The sequence below is a fragment of the Chrysemys picta genome, chromosome 18 (assembly GCF_011386835.1).
Source record: "Chrysemys picta bellii isolate R12L10 chromosome 18, ASM1138683v2, whole genome shotgun sequence".
Classification (NCBI taxonomy): domain Eukaryota; kingdom Metazoa; phylum Chordata; order Testudines; family Emydidae; genus Chrysemys; species Chrysemys picta.
The window spans coordinates 15,030,526-15,045,937 of record NC_088808.1 but is presented as its reverse complement, the minus strand read 5'-3'; the positions used below and the strand labels follow the sequence as shown (position 1 = coordinate 15,045,937).

At 52.8% G+C, this 15,412-nt stretch overlaps 1 protein-coding gene across 5 annotated transcripts in view; it reads right to left on the bottom strand.

Moving 5' to 3' along the window:
- Positions 1-13,179, bottom strand: part of HMCN2 (hemicentin 2) — a 115,789-nt gene extending 102,610 nt beyond the window's left edge. For 2 of the 5 annotated variants that reach the window (XR_010593729.1, XM_024106074.3), the window contains exons 1-6: positions 12,428-13,174; positions 7,281-7,351; positions 4,935-5,093; positions 4,419-4,541; positions 1,078-1,249; positions 93-199 (exon numbers count right to left, since the gene is read on the bottom strand). Coding sequence is in view for 4 of the 5 variants with exons in the window: in XM_024106074.3 (XP_023961842.2) it covers positions 93-199; positions 1,078-1,249; positions 4,419-4,541; positions 4,935-5,093; positions 7,281-7,351; positions 12,428-12,728 (933 nt within the window). In the remaining variant the exon portion in view is untranslated. Of the gene's footprint in view, positions 1-92; positions 200-1,077; positions 1,250-4,418; positions 4,542-4,934; positions 5,094-7,280; positions 7,352-12,427 lie in introns of all 5 variants that reach the window. The other 3 variants (XM_024106076.3, XM_042854257.2, XM_024106075.3) reach the window with 2 other exon arrangements.
- Positions 13,180-15,412: the final 2,233 nt, after the last annotated feature.

Sequence of the window (15,412 nt, the reverse complement as noted above, 5' to 3'; positions counted from 1 at the left end):
GGAAGAACCTCTCAGGCAAAAGGGTTTGCCTGCCCTAGGATACTGGCCTAGATAGGCCCCTGGCCCGGCAATTCCTTTCGCTTCCATCCTACCTTGACTGACCACACGCCCGGCCGGTGGGGCTTGACGGTCAGCACCTTGGCGGAATTCGGGATGTCGAGGTGTTCCTCCAGGCCCCGGCCTTTCTGAAGGATCTTTCCTGCACCGGCAAGCAGAATCCTTGGGTTAGCGCCTCCTGCTTCCCGCTCACCTGTCCCCAGGAGGGACAGCCCATCCCCGCTACATCCAATCCAACAAGCCAGGCCCGATGGATCTCCCCATTGCGGCCTGCCCAGGACAGAGGAAGGTGGAAGCCCTGTCTCTGAGCTGCCCACATTTCCCTCTGCTCATGCTAAACCCTCAGTATTCACAGCCTCTCAGTCCCTTCCATGGGACCCAGACAGTTGGGAGGGTCACTCATTCACCCATGCTGCCTATCTGCACCGCTCCCTTCCCAGCTCCGAGCTCCCCTCTTTAAACCTCAGCCTCCTAGTTTCCCTCATGTCCTCAGCGCTCTCTGCAAGCCGTTTGCTTACACCCTGCGTTGACAGAGCTATGGGAAAGCCAGCCACGTGGGGTAATTTCAGCGGCTGAGGAGCAGTTACTGTCAATCGGCCGTTGTCAACTGACAGCTGGGAAGCCCGGAAGGGATAGGGGAAAAGCAGCTCTTATAAAATTTAAGTATAAATTTAACATGGCAGAGGGGAAGAGAGACACTTGAGCTGCAAAGACCTCATTAAGCTCCCATTACTTTTCGCTGAACAGATTTTTGCCCTGTGGCTAGTCTCCCTCAGCGCAGCTCAGCTTGGTTATTCCCTGGTCTCCGTCTCCTATACACGCATCAAACGAGCCCCTGGTTGGGTCCCCAAAGGGAACTGAACTCAGGGCCGTTTTAGCTCTAACCCCCCAGCTCTCTGCCGCTTGAGCCAGTGGACCCGCAGCCGGCGTAGGCTGCTCACTGGGCTCTCCCCATAGCCGGAACCATTCTCCCCCTGCCCAAGATTGGGACCTGCTTGCTGACGATGCCCTTGTACATACCTGCCGGATCCCTGACTTCGATCTCTGGAGCGGGGCCGCTCACAGAGATGGTGACTTCCTTCAGGCTGGGATCAAAGGGAACCAGCCAGGTGTGCTCTCCCCCCCGCTCGTGGTCTGTGGACAGCAGGTGCACTTTGGAGGCCTGGATAGCCTCTTCCACCCATTTCAGCACCTACAGGGCAGAGAGGGTGATGTGGCGCAGGAACATAGGAATGGAAGGTGCCTGAAATGCGGTCCCCTCCTATGACAGGCCACCCCGCCATAAACCCAGGATGCTCCCCGGTGTGCCGGGATGCACAGACCTTGAGATACTGGGAGGGGGTCTGCTGTCAGGGCTGTTGCCACTGGTTACCTCTCCCCCGAAGGTGCAGGAGTGGTAAGAGTCCAGGCACAAACTAGGCAGGGGGAATACACACGGTATGTATACAGATTAGTTCAGCTACACGAGCAGGAGGGACCGAGCCGTCTCGAGATTCACCATCAAGATCCTGAACAACAACTCAACCGGAGAGCGAGGCCTGGCTCCTCCAGCCCCATGGGAAAGCCGGCAGACCCTTTAATGGGCACCGCACACCCCCCAGCCATCACGGTGCCCAGAGGTGCACATCGCGAGCGCTCCACGGGGAGGAAAGCAGGCTAGGAAGGGCACAGATCTGTCTCAGAACCTCCACCATGCCTAGGGCTGAGACAAACACATCTGGACAGAACCCAGTATACGTGACGTGGGGAGCACCTGGGACACCGCAGGGTGGGGCTGGGCAGGGGAGATGGGACAGCCAGAGCAGACAGCACAGGACACAGCCAGGCTCCCTGGCACGTTCTGTGCTCCTTCCCCCCTTGCTCACACCTGCCCCTCCGCCCCTTGCTCACACCTGCCCCTCCCTTTCCCCTTCGGTTTCACTCCTTGCACCGTTTCCTTTGTTCCCGTAAAACAGAAAAACAACCTGCTTGTGAAAGTCCTGCAGGGGATCGAGTGCCGGAGCCCAGCCCCTGCTCCCTGTGGGCCCTGCGCACAGAGAAGTGACCGGGCGCGGGGGAGGTTAGATACGGACACAGAAATCCAGCTCCGGTTCCTCCCCTCGCCCAAGGGAAGAAGCAGGCTGAGGGAGCCCCTCCATCTCCAGAGCAGAGCTCAGCTGGCAACAGGAAACCCCTGACTGGCTACCAGTGCTGACCCCAGCCTGCCCCTAGCCAGAAGGATGGTGCAGGACTTCGGGTGATTGAAGTCCCAGCTCCTGGCACTCAGGAGACCTGGATTCAACTCCAGTCTCTGTCACAGGCTTGTGTGTGACCTTGGGCAAGCGACGAGTCTCTGTGCTGCGGTTTGCACCAGTACAATGGGGCCAATAGTCCTGCCCTGCCGCACAGGGGGATGGTGATGATAAACACACTACAGGCTGCGGGATGCGCAGGTACTGGGGTACCATTACTTTGGTAACAGGGACCCACCTGATTACACAGAGAGCATGTCACTCCTCATACACGAATGCAAGATACAACGGCATTTACTGGTCCCATCGGTCCCTGCAGCTGGCTCCAGATAACGGGACCAAGGAAACCAGCCTGAGTCTCCAGCCGTAACTATTTATCCCAAACACACTGTTTTGCAGGTGCTGGAGCAGGGAGAGAGGCAGGGTGCAGGGAAAAGGAGACCACAGCGAGGGCTGAGCCTTTCCCGTTCCCAAGCAAACACACACACTTGCTGATGTTAGAGGAATTAAAGAATCTGGCGTAATTATTATTGCCAGATGGCTCCCACTCAGCCGCTCAGAGCAGACAAGTGATTAACCTGCACCCTGCCCACGGGAATACTCGTCAGTAGACTGTGCAACAGCCAACAGCCGGGAAGAGGAGGGGAAGGGAGGCAGGAGGAGAGCTCACCGCTCCAAAACTGTTGTTAATAGTTAGACAAACGCTCGGCTCCTGCTCTCCAAGCACTTCACAGACATGCTGGGTCAAGACCGTCAAAGGCAGGAGTCTAAAGTCAGGCTCCTGGGTCCATCGTTAGGGACCTGCCCGATTTTCAAAGGTGTGGAGCACCCAACAGCTCCCACTGAGGTCCTGGTTTTAAAGTCTTGGCCTTACTCCTCCACAACCTGGGGGAGGTATCATCTCCATGCTACAGACAGGGAAATGGAGGCCCAAAGAAGTGAAGTGCCTCACCCAGGATCACGCAGCTAGCCTCCAAGGCAACCAGAAACAGATCCCAGGTCTACTGACTCCCAGACGCCTGCTTCAGCCCTGAGACGACCATCGTCTCCAGTCCCCTGGAGCGGGGACAGGGGATTAGATGGGTACAGAGGCTTTGCTTCTGGGTGCTCAAACCTCCATGAAGTCCCTAAGGGATAACAAGCCTTGGCACATTGATCTAACCCTTTAATGCGACTACAGTAAAGACTTGTGTTGCTCACTTGATGAGTCCACCTGAACTCAAAGGGATTGACAGCATCAAGCCAGCGAAGGAGAGAGGCCTCTGAGCCTCATAATCTCATCACCCCATCCCAGCCACCCAAAACAGAAAGGAGACTGTGAAAAGGAGACTGGGAGGGAGGGATAGCTCAGTGGTTTGAGCATTGGCCTGCTAAACCCAGGGTTGTGAGCTCAAGCCTTGAGGGGGCCACTTAGGGATCTGGGGCAAAAATCAGTACTTGGTCCTGCTAGTGAAGGCAGGGGGCTGGACTTGATGACCTTCCAGCTCTATGAGATAGGTATATCTCCATATATTGTATTATTAAACAATCCAAGTCTTCCATTCTCGTAGGCAGGGTTGTTGTAGCCATGCTGGTCCCAGGATACTAGAGAGACAAGGTGGAGGAGGTGATAGCTTTTATTGGACCAGCTTTTGTTGGTGAGACAGACAAGCTTTTAAGCTACATAGAGCTCTTCTTCGGGTCTGGGAAAGATACTCAGAACGTCACAGCTAAATACAAGGTGGAACAGATTGTTTAGCATAAGAAGTTAACACATATTTCAAGGGACCATTCAAGGTGAAGTGGGCCATTAATACCCCTCCAGTCAAAGGGAGAAAAGGAAAAAAAAAGGCTGGGGGCTGGGGTAGGTGGGTTATAGATTGTTGTAATGAGCCATAAATCACGTGTCTCTGTTCAATCCATGATTTTTAGTATCTAACACAGTTATGAATTTAAGCTCCCAGCCTTATCTTTTGAAGGCATTGGGCAGGTTTCCTTTGTGGATGAGGACTGAGAGCCCAGATAGGGAGTGATCGCTCTGTGAAAAGTGTTCACCTACAGGTGACAAGGTGTTTTTGTCTTTTATCATTTTTCTGCACGAGTTCATTCGAGATGCTCACAAGTAACAAAATTCAGGTCTTTTCCACTCACCTCCTTCACCTGTTGTTTATCCAGATGGAATATCTGTCCAGAGCTGGTAGCAGCAATTTCTTCATACACTCGATACCCAGGGTGGCTTCTGTCCCCGCAATCCCCCGTTAGCACGAACACAACCTGCCACAGAGCAATGCACGACAGCAAACCAAGTCAGAAGAGACTGCCCAACCTGGGGAGATACTAACCATCCTCCCCCCTCCCACACTGGCAGCAGGTTGGCATGTGCCAACTACAACTGTTCTGAGAGTGCGCCATGTCTCTCTCTATATATATGTCAAGAGTTAGCCAATAGAAAACGTACCAGCAGACAGAGGTAAAAGAATACATGGCACTGTTTATAGGTTTTGTAGGACCAATACAGTTGGGTACTGTTGTGCTTTGCAAAAGGCTTCCCTGGCGCAGCTCTTCATCACCTTGTGGGCTCAGGGAGTGGCTGTTCAGTGACTCCTGGGTCACAGAGAAGGGACATCTCCTGGGAACGCAACTGCAAGCCAGGAGCCGGACTCTCACCTGGGACTGTTTGTGCTGCAGGAGCTGCAGCAACTCCTGCTTGCGCTTGTAGTCTTTGGCCCGGGCATCCGAGAACACATAGATGAACGATCCCGGGTGCGAGACCTCCACAGCCAGCTGGATGGCTCCGACGCTCATCTCCGGGCAATCCCCTCCGCCCTGCAGCCAAAGAGCCCATTAGGAAACCCGAAGTGAGGGCTGCAGGAATCAACCTGGGGTGGGATGCCATTTCCACTAGGGAGGGGAAAACTTGCTGAGACCATGTGCCCCATCATGATCACTGCCTCATCTTCCAAGAGTCCATGAGCAATACCTGCTCTGCCCTGGGCATGTATCCAGAGCCAGGGCAACCCCCTAGTGCGGACAGGCACAGTGCCATTTGCACTGGCGGTGCAAACAGCAGCTCCACCTGGCTACACACCTGGAATGAAGCTAAAGGCAGGAGCTCCACTCAGTGTCTCACCCCACACTTCAGAAACGCGAGGGAATCCCAACGGATTCGTGCCTTTTTCAGACACCAAAATTCCACTTGTGAGTAGTTTATAAAGGGTTAATAAATGATGACTAGATGTTGTAATCACACTTAATTATAGACCGTCACAGAGCCCAACAGGTTGCTTGTAACCATCTTTAACACCTTCGACTGATGTGCCGGTGACCTCGGATAACACACACTACTCCTGCCTGTAACCTGCTTGCAACCCCTACGAATCATTCACAAATGGACCCTTCACGCAAAGCATGTGCAGTGCAAACACATGGCCACTAGAGATGCCAGCTCCCAGTGGGCCCCAAGGGAGCTCAGCAACAGGGTCATCCAACCTCCCATTGTCCCAGGGCTTCCCAGCCTTCCCTCCGGTGTAACAGTTTCATCTCACACACAGAGGAAAACAGAATCTAACTGCCAGCTTCCCTATGGGACTGGGAAGAGATGCTCATTAGGGGCCTAGAAGCCTCCAGCTGACATAGACCATAGAGAGGGGAGTTCAATAGACCACTCAGCTCTAACCAAGCCATGCCAGGCAGCCGGTTATTACTGACACAATAATAATGCAGAATACCTTACATTTACATAGCCCTCTGCAGCTCGAAGGACCCTAAAGCTCTTTGCAGCGATACACGTACACGTCCTGCTCTCAGAGCACAGAAGTAAATGCATCACTCAAGGTTATGACTATCTACGCATGAGTCACTTCCTCTGTCGCCAAATTGCAGCCATCTCTGCAGTGGAACGCGGTGGGTGTATAACTTTCCATTTCTGTCAGAAATGTTCAATGTAGTGCATCTGAAGAAGTGGGCTTTTTACCCACGAAAGCTTATGCCCAAATAAATGTGTTAGCCTTTAAGGTGCCACCAGACTCCTTGTTGCTTTTTGTGGATACAGATTGGCACGGCTACCCGCTGATATTTATTGGTGTCGGTTTTTCAATCCAAACCTGAATCTTTTTAGTTTGGGGGTTTGCAATAAAAACCTGAACATTTCTGGGGACAATATTCAATGAAAAACAAATAAACAAAAATTGTTTTCAGCTAAACTTTATGCGGGAGGGAGAAAAATCATGTCGGGAACAACTCCAGTAGCTCCCCAAGTCGGACCCTAGGCAGGACCCCTGCTCTTGCAAAGAGCTCCCAGGGATCTAGAATAACCAGGGGCAGACAAGGCCTCAGGTCTAAGTCCCATCAAAAGATGGTACCTGCAGCTGCAGAGCACCCCCGGCATCTTGCTGGGGCACTGATCAAACCAGGCCCCCCCACCTCTTCCCAAGGGTCTCTCCCAACCAGCGCAGAGCTGCTCTGTGCTCTCCCCCACCCCTCCGGAGCCTCAGCACAGCATGTGTGATGGGAGCACGCCAGGGGGCATCGCCAGGACATTCCCACACCTCAGCTATTCTCCAGTAAGGGGCAGCTGGGCACACCCTGAGGCTGCTCTATATCTGTGCTAGGAGTTGAACTTGTCCCCAGCAGCACCAGCATTAGCCTTTCTCTTTCCCTGCCCTGGGCCTAGAAATGTATCTCCCTTAAAAGTGACAAGTGCCACCAGATTTCCTTGCCGCACCCAGTCCGCACGTGGCAGGGAGGATCTGGCCAGTGCTGCTGGAGGATGCCCCTAGTTACTTTAAAATGTAATGACAAAGCCGAATTCTTTCCTCTGGCACTGATTCCATGGCAGCTCGGCTTAGGAGTTACACTCTTGGCATCTGGGGCTTCTTTGCCAACCGCGAAGGGTTACATTCCCACCAAACAAGCTGCCTTTCCAAACTGGCCACACTCAGGTTTCAAATACCAGTTATCATAGGCCACTAGCCAACAACGCTACAGATTTTAAGATGAGGCAGACAACTGTACCTGCACGTAGAGACCTCTGAGCTCTCGCTGGAACTCCTCGGGATCTGCTGTGACGGTCGCTGGCCCAACCTCTGACAAAGATATCAAGACAGCAGATATCAGCACTTTCTCCTCTCTGGGCACAAGTCTGCAATCTTCCTTCTCTCTCTCTCCCATATTAAGTTTCCCTATATCAGCCCCACTAGGCTTATGAGAGAGACAAGGTGGGGGAGGTAATATCTTTTACTGAACCAACTTGGTGAAAGAGAGAAACTTCCAAGCTACACAGAGCTCTTCTTCACCCACCTTGTCTCTCTAGTATCCTGGGCCCAACACGGCTACAACAACACCGCAAATACCAAAAAGTCTATGTTAGTTCCTGCCTGTCCCCAGAAACCTGCATCAGCAACTATAGCTTTCTTTCAAAGAACACTCCCTTGCCATTGGAAGAACGCTCGGTCTCCTTTACTGGGCTGGTTGACGATGGCTCGGCTAGTCCGTGCTTTTCCACGGTGGCCGCCATCCCGTGTGGCATTGAGAGGTGATCTCCCCTCCGGCGTCCCAAAAGAGCAGCCCTGTAATGGGACACTTTCTAGATTACAGGCTATTTAGGTAACAGGACTTTGTTACACCCCCATATGGCTTAGTCTTGCAAACGGGACCAAGCCAGGCACTCAGGCACCAAGCCAGCGCTGAAGGCCCCGTGCTGCCGCTGCAGCTTTGCTGTTCTGGTACCAGAGCTAACTAAGTTAAAGCTGGCTCGGGTGTATCATACCCCGCGACGGCAGTGTAGACATACCCGTTGTTGACAGTGGGTTGGAATTCAGGAGTTGCTGGCTCACGCCAGGAGCAGATTCCATCGCACTTAGGGTACGTCTACACTGCAAGGAGACACCCGCAGCTGGCCCATGCAGCTCTGGTGGAGCTCTGGGACTCTCCCACTTCACAGGGTCCTATAGCCTGGGCTCCAGCCCAAGCCCGGATGTCTTCATTGCAATTAGACAGCCTCGCAGCCCGAGTCAGTTGGCACAGGCCCAGCCACGGGTTTTTAAGTGCAGTGTAGACATACTCTCATTGGTGCAGCAGGCATCTCCCATGTGTGCGATGCCTTTACACTGTTAACACTCCTCCCCTCCGAGCCTTGCAGCTTTGGGGGAGATGAGGGGCACCTTTAAAGCCTACTATTCTGCTCGTGGCTAGAGCAGGGCAGGTGGATGCCCAAGCTCCGGGTTCTACTTCCTGGCTGTGACCCGGGGCATGTCACCGCAGCCTTGTCTACAATGAGAAAATGCATCACGCTGACACGTTTTAACTAATGCAACACTAAACTCGACTCCGCCCTAGAGTTCACCACCACCAGCTCCTAACACGTTATTAAAACATGACTGCCCCTTGTCCTCGCTAAAGGCAAAAATCACCTTTTGCATCAAGTTAGCTAAGACAAGTTAGTTAACACAATGCACTTCCACAGGTCTATTGCGCCTCAGTTTCCCCACCGCTCTCTGGGGGTTAAGAGCACCTACTTGCCTCATAGGAGGGCTGGGAGTTTTAATGGAAGAGACCTTCAGATGAATGATGCCACATATAGGTGCAAAGAGTCATCAACACACCGAACTCTGGCTCAACACCAATGAACTGACCAATCGCACCCCTTCCCTAGACCGCTTCTCTCTGGACATGAGACAGGCTCGGAGGCCTCTGAAATAATGTCAAGGCTCTGACCGACTCCCACAGAGACCGGAAAGCTTTTCCTTCAGCTTAACAGGAGAGACGGCCAATTTACCGAGCCAGAGTGCTCTAGTTACCGCAAGCCAGATGCCTGGCCTGACAAGGGACCTTGCAGCCAGACGAGTCCCTGGCAAGAGGTAACCCCATCCGTTTCCATGCAAACATAAACAGCTACAGCACGACAGAGGTACCACAGGAGCTGAGGACTTCCCCCAGCCCCACCCACCATGCCCCATCCTCCCGCACCTCCCAAGCTATTTCAGCTCTTTCCAGGGTTGACAGAGACCCAGGGCCGGCTTCGGGGTTTTTGCCGCCCCAAGCGGCGCCAAAAAAAAAAAAAAGAAAGCCGCAATCGCGATCTGCGCCGGCAACTCCTTCGCTCCGAGCGGGAGTGAGGGACCGTCCGCCGAATTGCTGCCGAATAGCTGGACGTGCCACCCCTCTCTGGAGTGGCCGCCCCAAACACCTGCTTGGCAAACTGGTGCCTGGAGCCGGCCCTGCAGAGACCCTCTGCTTTACAGGTGCCCTTTGTGATGGCAATGAGAGGTAATCACCCTTACAAAGCCCAAGGAGGGCACCTCTAGGTCCAGTCTACACTGTAACCGCTACCATACCAGAGGACACAGGTGCAGCCCCAGAATCCCTCCAGGCTTTTAAAAGATGGTTGGCCTTGTAGCATAGACAAGGCCGATCAGCACGGTAACTAGGTTACCAGACTGGGCTACAGCCTTGGACTGTAGCCTGGCTCAGGGACGTGGCTAACACGTAGCCAGTCCGGCCTAGACTACAAGACTGAGCCCTGCTGGTTAGTTATTACTGTGAGGGCAGGACCTTGGCTGTGCTGTGATAGCAACTATGCACAGCACTTGCAGAGCAGATGATGTGGGTATGAAACTTCCTGGTGTGGAGCAGTGTGGGACAGAGAATGGAGGAACGGGAACTTGCCAAGCCCCTAAGTATCCCCATTTAGATGAGCCACGAGTCAATTGACTTATCTGGGTCCATCCCCCAGGAAGAGTCACGTCCGGTACCCTGAGACAGTCCATACACAGGACCATATTAAATGGAGTCCACTCAAATCACCTGGTCTAGAGTTCCTTGGGGCGCCGTCTCCAACGGTAACCAGTGCAGAAACACGAGCTGCCTGGATTTAATGGACAAGCCAGCTGTTCTCTCTGTTACAAAAGACAGATGCATCCCCACAGACCAAGTGGATGCAAGGCTGTAAAGAGGGGCCCTGTTTCTATTTTAAGGAATGTACACAACAGATAGATGCCGGTTCATTCTAAAAATCCATTTAGAGCCTCTGATAGCTTCTCCTGCCGTCTTCAGTATTTTTAATTCAAATGTTCCTTTCTTCATAATTGCTATTTTCTGTATGAATTTTTGCCAGAGAGCTTGTTCTTATTTGGTATGAATGATTAGCACCTCATGGATGTGTATAAAAGCAAGGACCAGAAAGAGGAGCAACTTTCATCTTTATTTAACTTAGAGCATTGTTTCCTTGTTTATTATGACAGTTCAAATAAACAATTAGCCCAGTAGTGTTCTTCAGATAGAAAGACCTCAAACTGCTCCACGGCATCTCTTCACCCAACCACTAAAATTCAGCCAACTCTGGGGTGGATCACAGTAACTGTAACAGCATACAGCAACAGTAGTTTGGGACATGATGTGAAGTGTATCAGCCAGCAGAAAATGCAAAAGAGGATTTTTAGGGAAACAGGATGTAATTAATCAAATTAGAATGTGGCCAGGGTCCTCAGAATTAACACCATAATTAATCCTTGTGAAAAGTGACCTGCCATCATTAATGCGCACAAGGATCAAGGTTCACTTCACAGCCAATATACAGCACTTGCAGTACTATAGGACCCTTACCATCTCGCTGGTTCTGTGCTGGCTGGAGAAGCTAGAGTTCAAGCCTACAAGGCAGCCCGGGGTCGAATTCAAGCTGCTAGCCAGGGGTGAAAGTAACAAAGGATTTACCGGTATGCCAGAGTACTGAGCAGGGGGCGTGGCCTCAACCGGAAGAGGCGGGGCCGTTAAATAACCAGGCCCTTTAAATCAAGATTTAAAGGCCCCAGGACTCCGGCTGCGGCGGCTGGGAGCCCCGGGCTCTTTAAATCACCCCCAGAGCTCCCAGCTGCAGAGGCGGCTGGGAGCCCCGGGGCGATTTAAAGTGCCCGGGGCTCCAGCCACCGCTACTGCAGCGGAGCTCCGGGCCCTTTAAATCGCCGATGGAGTCCCAGGAGCTCCTGGGTGGTGCCGCTACCCCAGGGCTCCGGAGGAGATTTAAAGGGCCTGGGGCTCCACTGCGGTAGTAGCAGCCTGGAGCCCCTGGCCCTTTAAATCACCGCCTGAGCCCTGCTGCCGCTACCCCGGGGCTCCAGCAGCGGGGCTCAGGTGGCGATTTAAAGGGCCCGGGTCTCCGGCCGCTTCAGGGAGCCCCGGGTCCTTTAAATCACCAGCCTGGGGAAGCCGGTCCAATCCGGCACAGTGTACCGGCTTACTTTCACCTCTGCTGCTAGCCCAAGATAAAAGCCAAGTAGTCTTGTCTTCACTGTTATTTTAACCTGTGTTAGCTGACCTGAGTTAAGGACACACTTTTGGCAGTGCAGACACATCCTCGGAGAGCTACCTACTGCATCACCAATACCCCCCTTCCTGTCCTGCAGCACCCAGCCTCTCTGAGGTCTTCCATCCAAGTACGGAGCTGGCCCAACCCTGCTCCAGTTACGGGACTGGAGGAAATTGCAGTCCAAGCTGCATGGCCGTGAATTAAGCAAGGACCTGAGGCTAAAGCAATTGAAATGGGATGGTAACGTGAGGAGAATCAGCTGCGGGCAGGAATCCCCCAAGATTTGGGGCGGCTTGTTGGAATTACTTCAGGAAATTGGCAGCTTCCATCTTAGGCCCTGGCTGTCTGGGTCAGACTGATGCTTTTCAAATTTAAACCAGCGAGTCAGGTACCAATGATTCTAGCCGTATTAGCATAACCCTGCTCTGGCTGTGTTTGGAGTGTTTACCTCCCAGCTTTCCCTGTGCCTAACAAGACTGACAAGCTGAGGATCAGAAGGGGGACAACAGGGCAGGACAAAGTTGCCTTGAAAGGGTGGGGGGCTTTGATCCTTACTAAATGCAGCTCTGTTTGTTTTCGTACTGAGCCAGGGTTAAGGGAACCAGGCCTTTTACGGGACCAGAACCCAGTCCCCAGAGTGAAATGGGTTCAGTATGACTGGAACCAATGGCCCTAAATTAGTGCAAGGCAATGTCCTGTGCAAATGGGTCCCACATTTCGTAGCATTTTTCATACTGGAGCAGAATAATTGATTCTGGCTGAATGCAATGCAGCACTTTGTCTGGACCAGAACCATGGGTCCTGGGTCAGCGCAATGCATTGTTCTCAACAGGATTAGCGTGAACCGGAACCGCCTTACCTGGGTCATGAAAGGGGATCAGCGCATAGTTGCTAATGGCTTTTGTGCTCCTGCTGAGTGTCCGCTCCAAGATCCGGGATGCTCCATCCATCACCTGCACCAGGTCATCGTACATGGAGCCCGTGACATCAAAGACAAAGGCCAAGGTGACCCCTCCAGAACCAGGGACGGGCTCTCCAAGGCCAGAGGCCAGTAGCAGCCAAAGCCCCAGAAGGAGCCCTGCTCTGTGATGCATGGCTTGGGAGTCTTTCAACGCACAGAGACAGGCAACCCCTCTGCTCCTGCTACTGCCTGGAGACATGGCCCCCCAAACCTTTGCGAGATTCCTTCCTCGGCTTCCTTCGTGCAAAATGCTCCTTCTCCAGTTCGTCCTCCCCCCACTCCCCCAAAAGAGCTGAGAATCTCCCCACAACTCTCCTCCCCCCGGGGCCAGAACGATCGCACGCAGAGAAATCAGACTGCCTTTTCCTTAGCTACTTCTAGAGGGGCAGAGGAGAGCCCCAGCTGCAGACACCGCTCCCCATTCATTCCTGGCTGCTCCCAGACAGGCCCTGAAACAAATCAACCAGCTGCCACTGCTGCTGGGCTAACGTCCCTTTGCTAGAAGGTGCCTCCTTGGGGAGGGGCAAGACAAGACCAGCCCTTGGAAGAAGTGCGGCCACCAACAGCTGCATGAAGGAAAAGCCTCCAAAGTTCAACTTCTGCAAGGGAGAAGAAAAGCACTTTCTGAGCAACTCCCCTGGTGAGGCGGTGGGTGGGAGCTGGAGGAAGGGGCGATTGGAAGCAGGTCCTAAAGCCCACATTATTCACTGAAATACTAGCCTGTTCCTCTCCCCCCCACCACTCAAACACTCCCCTCTCAAGCCAGCAGACGCAGGCTGAATGCTACAGGGGGTCAGAGGAGGACACGGGGCAAGCAGCTGAATGGATGTGGGGAAACCAGGCCAAGACGGAAAGATGTACAGGAGGAGAGAACAGCTGGATGTTCGTTGAGATGTAAAGGGAGCTGCGGTGAGGCAACTCCAAGCACACCAGGCCCTTTCCCCTGAAAACACAGAGCAGGGCAGATCTCTGGTGCGGCTTGAGGAGGCCGGCTGGATTCTCAGCACAAATGGCAGACACAGCCTCACAACTAGAAAGGCCCATAGGATGACTTAGACGTGCCTGGCCTGGGAAGGGGGGTGCAGGAGAAAGCCACCCCACCAGCCTCCAAGCTGCAGCCCACAGTGAATAGCTTGCAAATGGTAATGCAAACACAGAGAAATGTAGAGCAAGGGGTGGGGTGGGAAATGCATTCCTTGTCTGTGAAGTTATGGATTATTTAAAGCCAGGGAACAAATAATCAGGGGGTGGGGGTTTGGAAGGTGAAGGACCCTGTGGGCAAGATTTTTGGCTCCCCTTACAGATAAGCCACTGAGCTCTTCCAGATCTTATCTGGGCCACCTAAATAAGACACTCAGCTGTTGCTCAGGTTTCAGAGTGGTAGGCGGGTTAGTCTGTCTCAGCAAAAACAACGAGGAGTCCAATTTGTTAGTCTCTAAGGTGCCACAAGGACTCCTAGCTGTTGCTCAGTCCGTTCCTTAAGAAAGGGGATTCAGAGGTCAATCATTTGCTAAGGCCAGTAGGGGAAAAGGCAAGGCAGGGAGGAGAGAGCCCCAAGCAGTGCATTCAGTGCCTCTCCCTGTGTTTTGCAGCCAGGCTCATGGAAGCCTCTCTCCATTTTCTCATTCTCGGGGCCCAATTCTGATCCGAGTTCTATCAGTGCAACCCAACAGACTCGCAGAGTGGCATCCGAGTAACAGAGCAATGTCAGATCAGAATCTGGCCTTGTCTACACACAAACCTGCAGCCACTCAATGAAACTGGTGCAAACCCCTCAGTGCACACTCATTTTGGTTTAAAAGTAGTGGATTTCATCTTAGCTTAATCCTGTCCCTAATCTATTTAAACTAAACCAAAATAACCCCAATTTAAACCGAAGTAAGAGTGTCCACACAGCTTTTGTGCAGGTTTAACTAAACCGTTTTCAAATCACAAGTTCAGCCCATGCAACTGTGTATGTAGACAAGACCACAGCGTAGCAGGCTGCAGCAGGGAGCCCTCCCCATCCTTTTGGTTTATTAGAGGAGATGTTTAATTTCCCAGTCACCAGTTCCTGAAGCAGCATATCGTACCAAGGAAACACGGAAGAAAACAAGAAGGGAGAGATCTATGGTAACGTCAATCTTGGGAAAAGAGTCTTTAAAGAAACAAATGGGAGCCCTGGGACACCGCCAGCGTTAATGTTCACAGGCAGGGCTTCATAAAGGTCCCAGCTGCAGCGAAATGGCATGGCAGCCTCTTGGATAGACGCTTCCAGGTGGGAACTACTCCTTTGTTCTTTCCACTCAGTATCGCCCCCAAGTCAGCCAGCAGCAGTCAGCTGGGTGCTTCTGTCTAATTTACTGCTCCACCCACAAACCGGCTCCAACCTGCCTTCATCTACCCACGTCACACAGCAGAATATTGTCTGCAAAGCAAGAGGTGTTGCCCTCCTGCACAGGGATGCAGCAGCTGGGCGGTTGGTCTCCTCTTCAGTTAGCAGGGCCAGGAGAATGAGCTGGGGGATATGGACTATATGAGCTGCGGGAGGCTGTAACCACACCTGCAGGTGAACATCTGATGCATTGCAGCGGTCATGCTTCCCAGATGGACACTGGAGGAATTTGAAGGGGACCCAGTGACAACGGACTCCACCCAATTGTATTTTTTTACTCTAGAAGACCTAGTCACAGAAACGCTTGTGTCTGAACCTGCTGCAGGTGGGGCAGCTGGCTGGTCCGGTGCCTTAAGAGGCTGCCTGGTATTTCGTTGGGTTGTTTTCTATCAATCACCTTCCAAAAATGCTTGGGAGGCTAATTCCCTGTAATTACCTTATCTATTGCTACTGAGCAACCGTTTACTTCCTAGCCCAGCTGGAGCCCATCAGGAGAGCAATTCCAGACA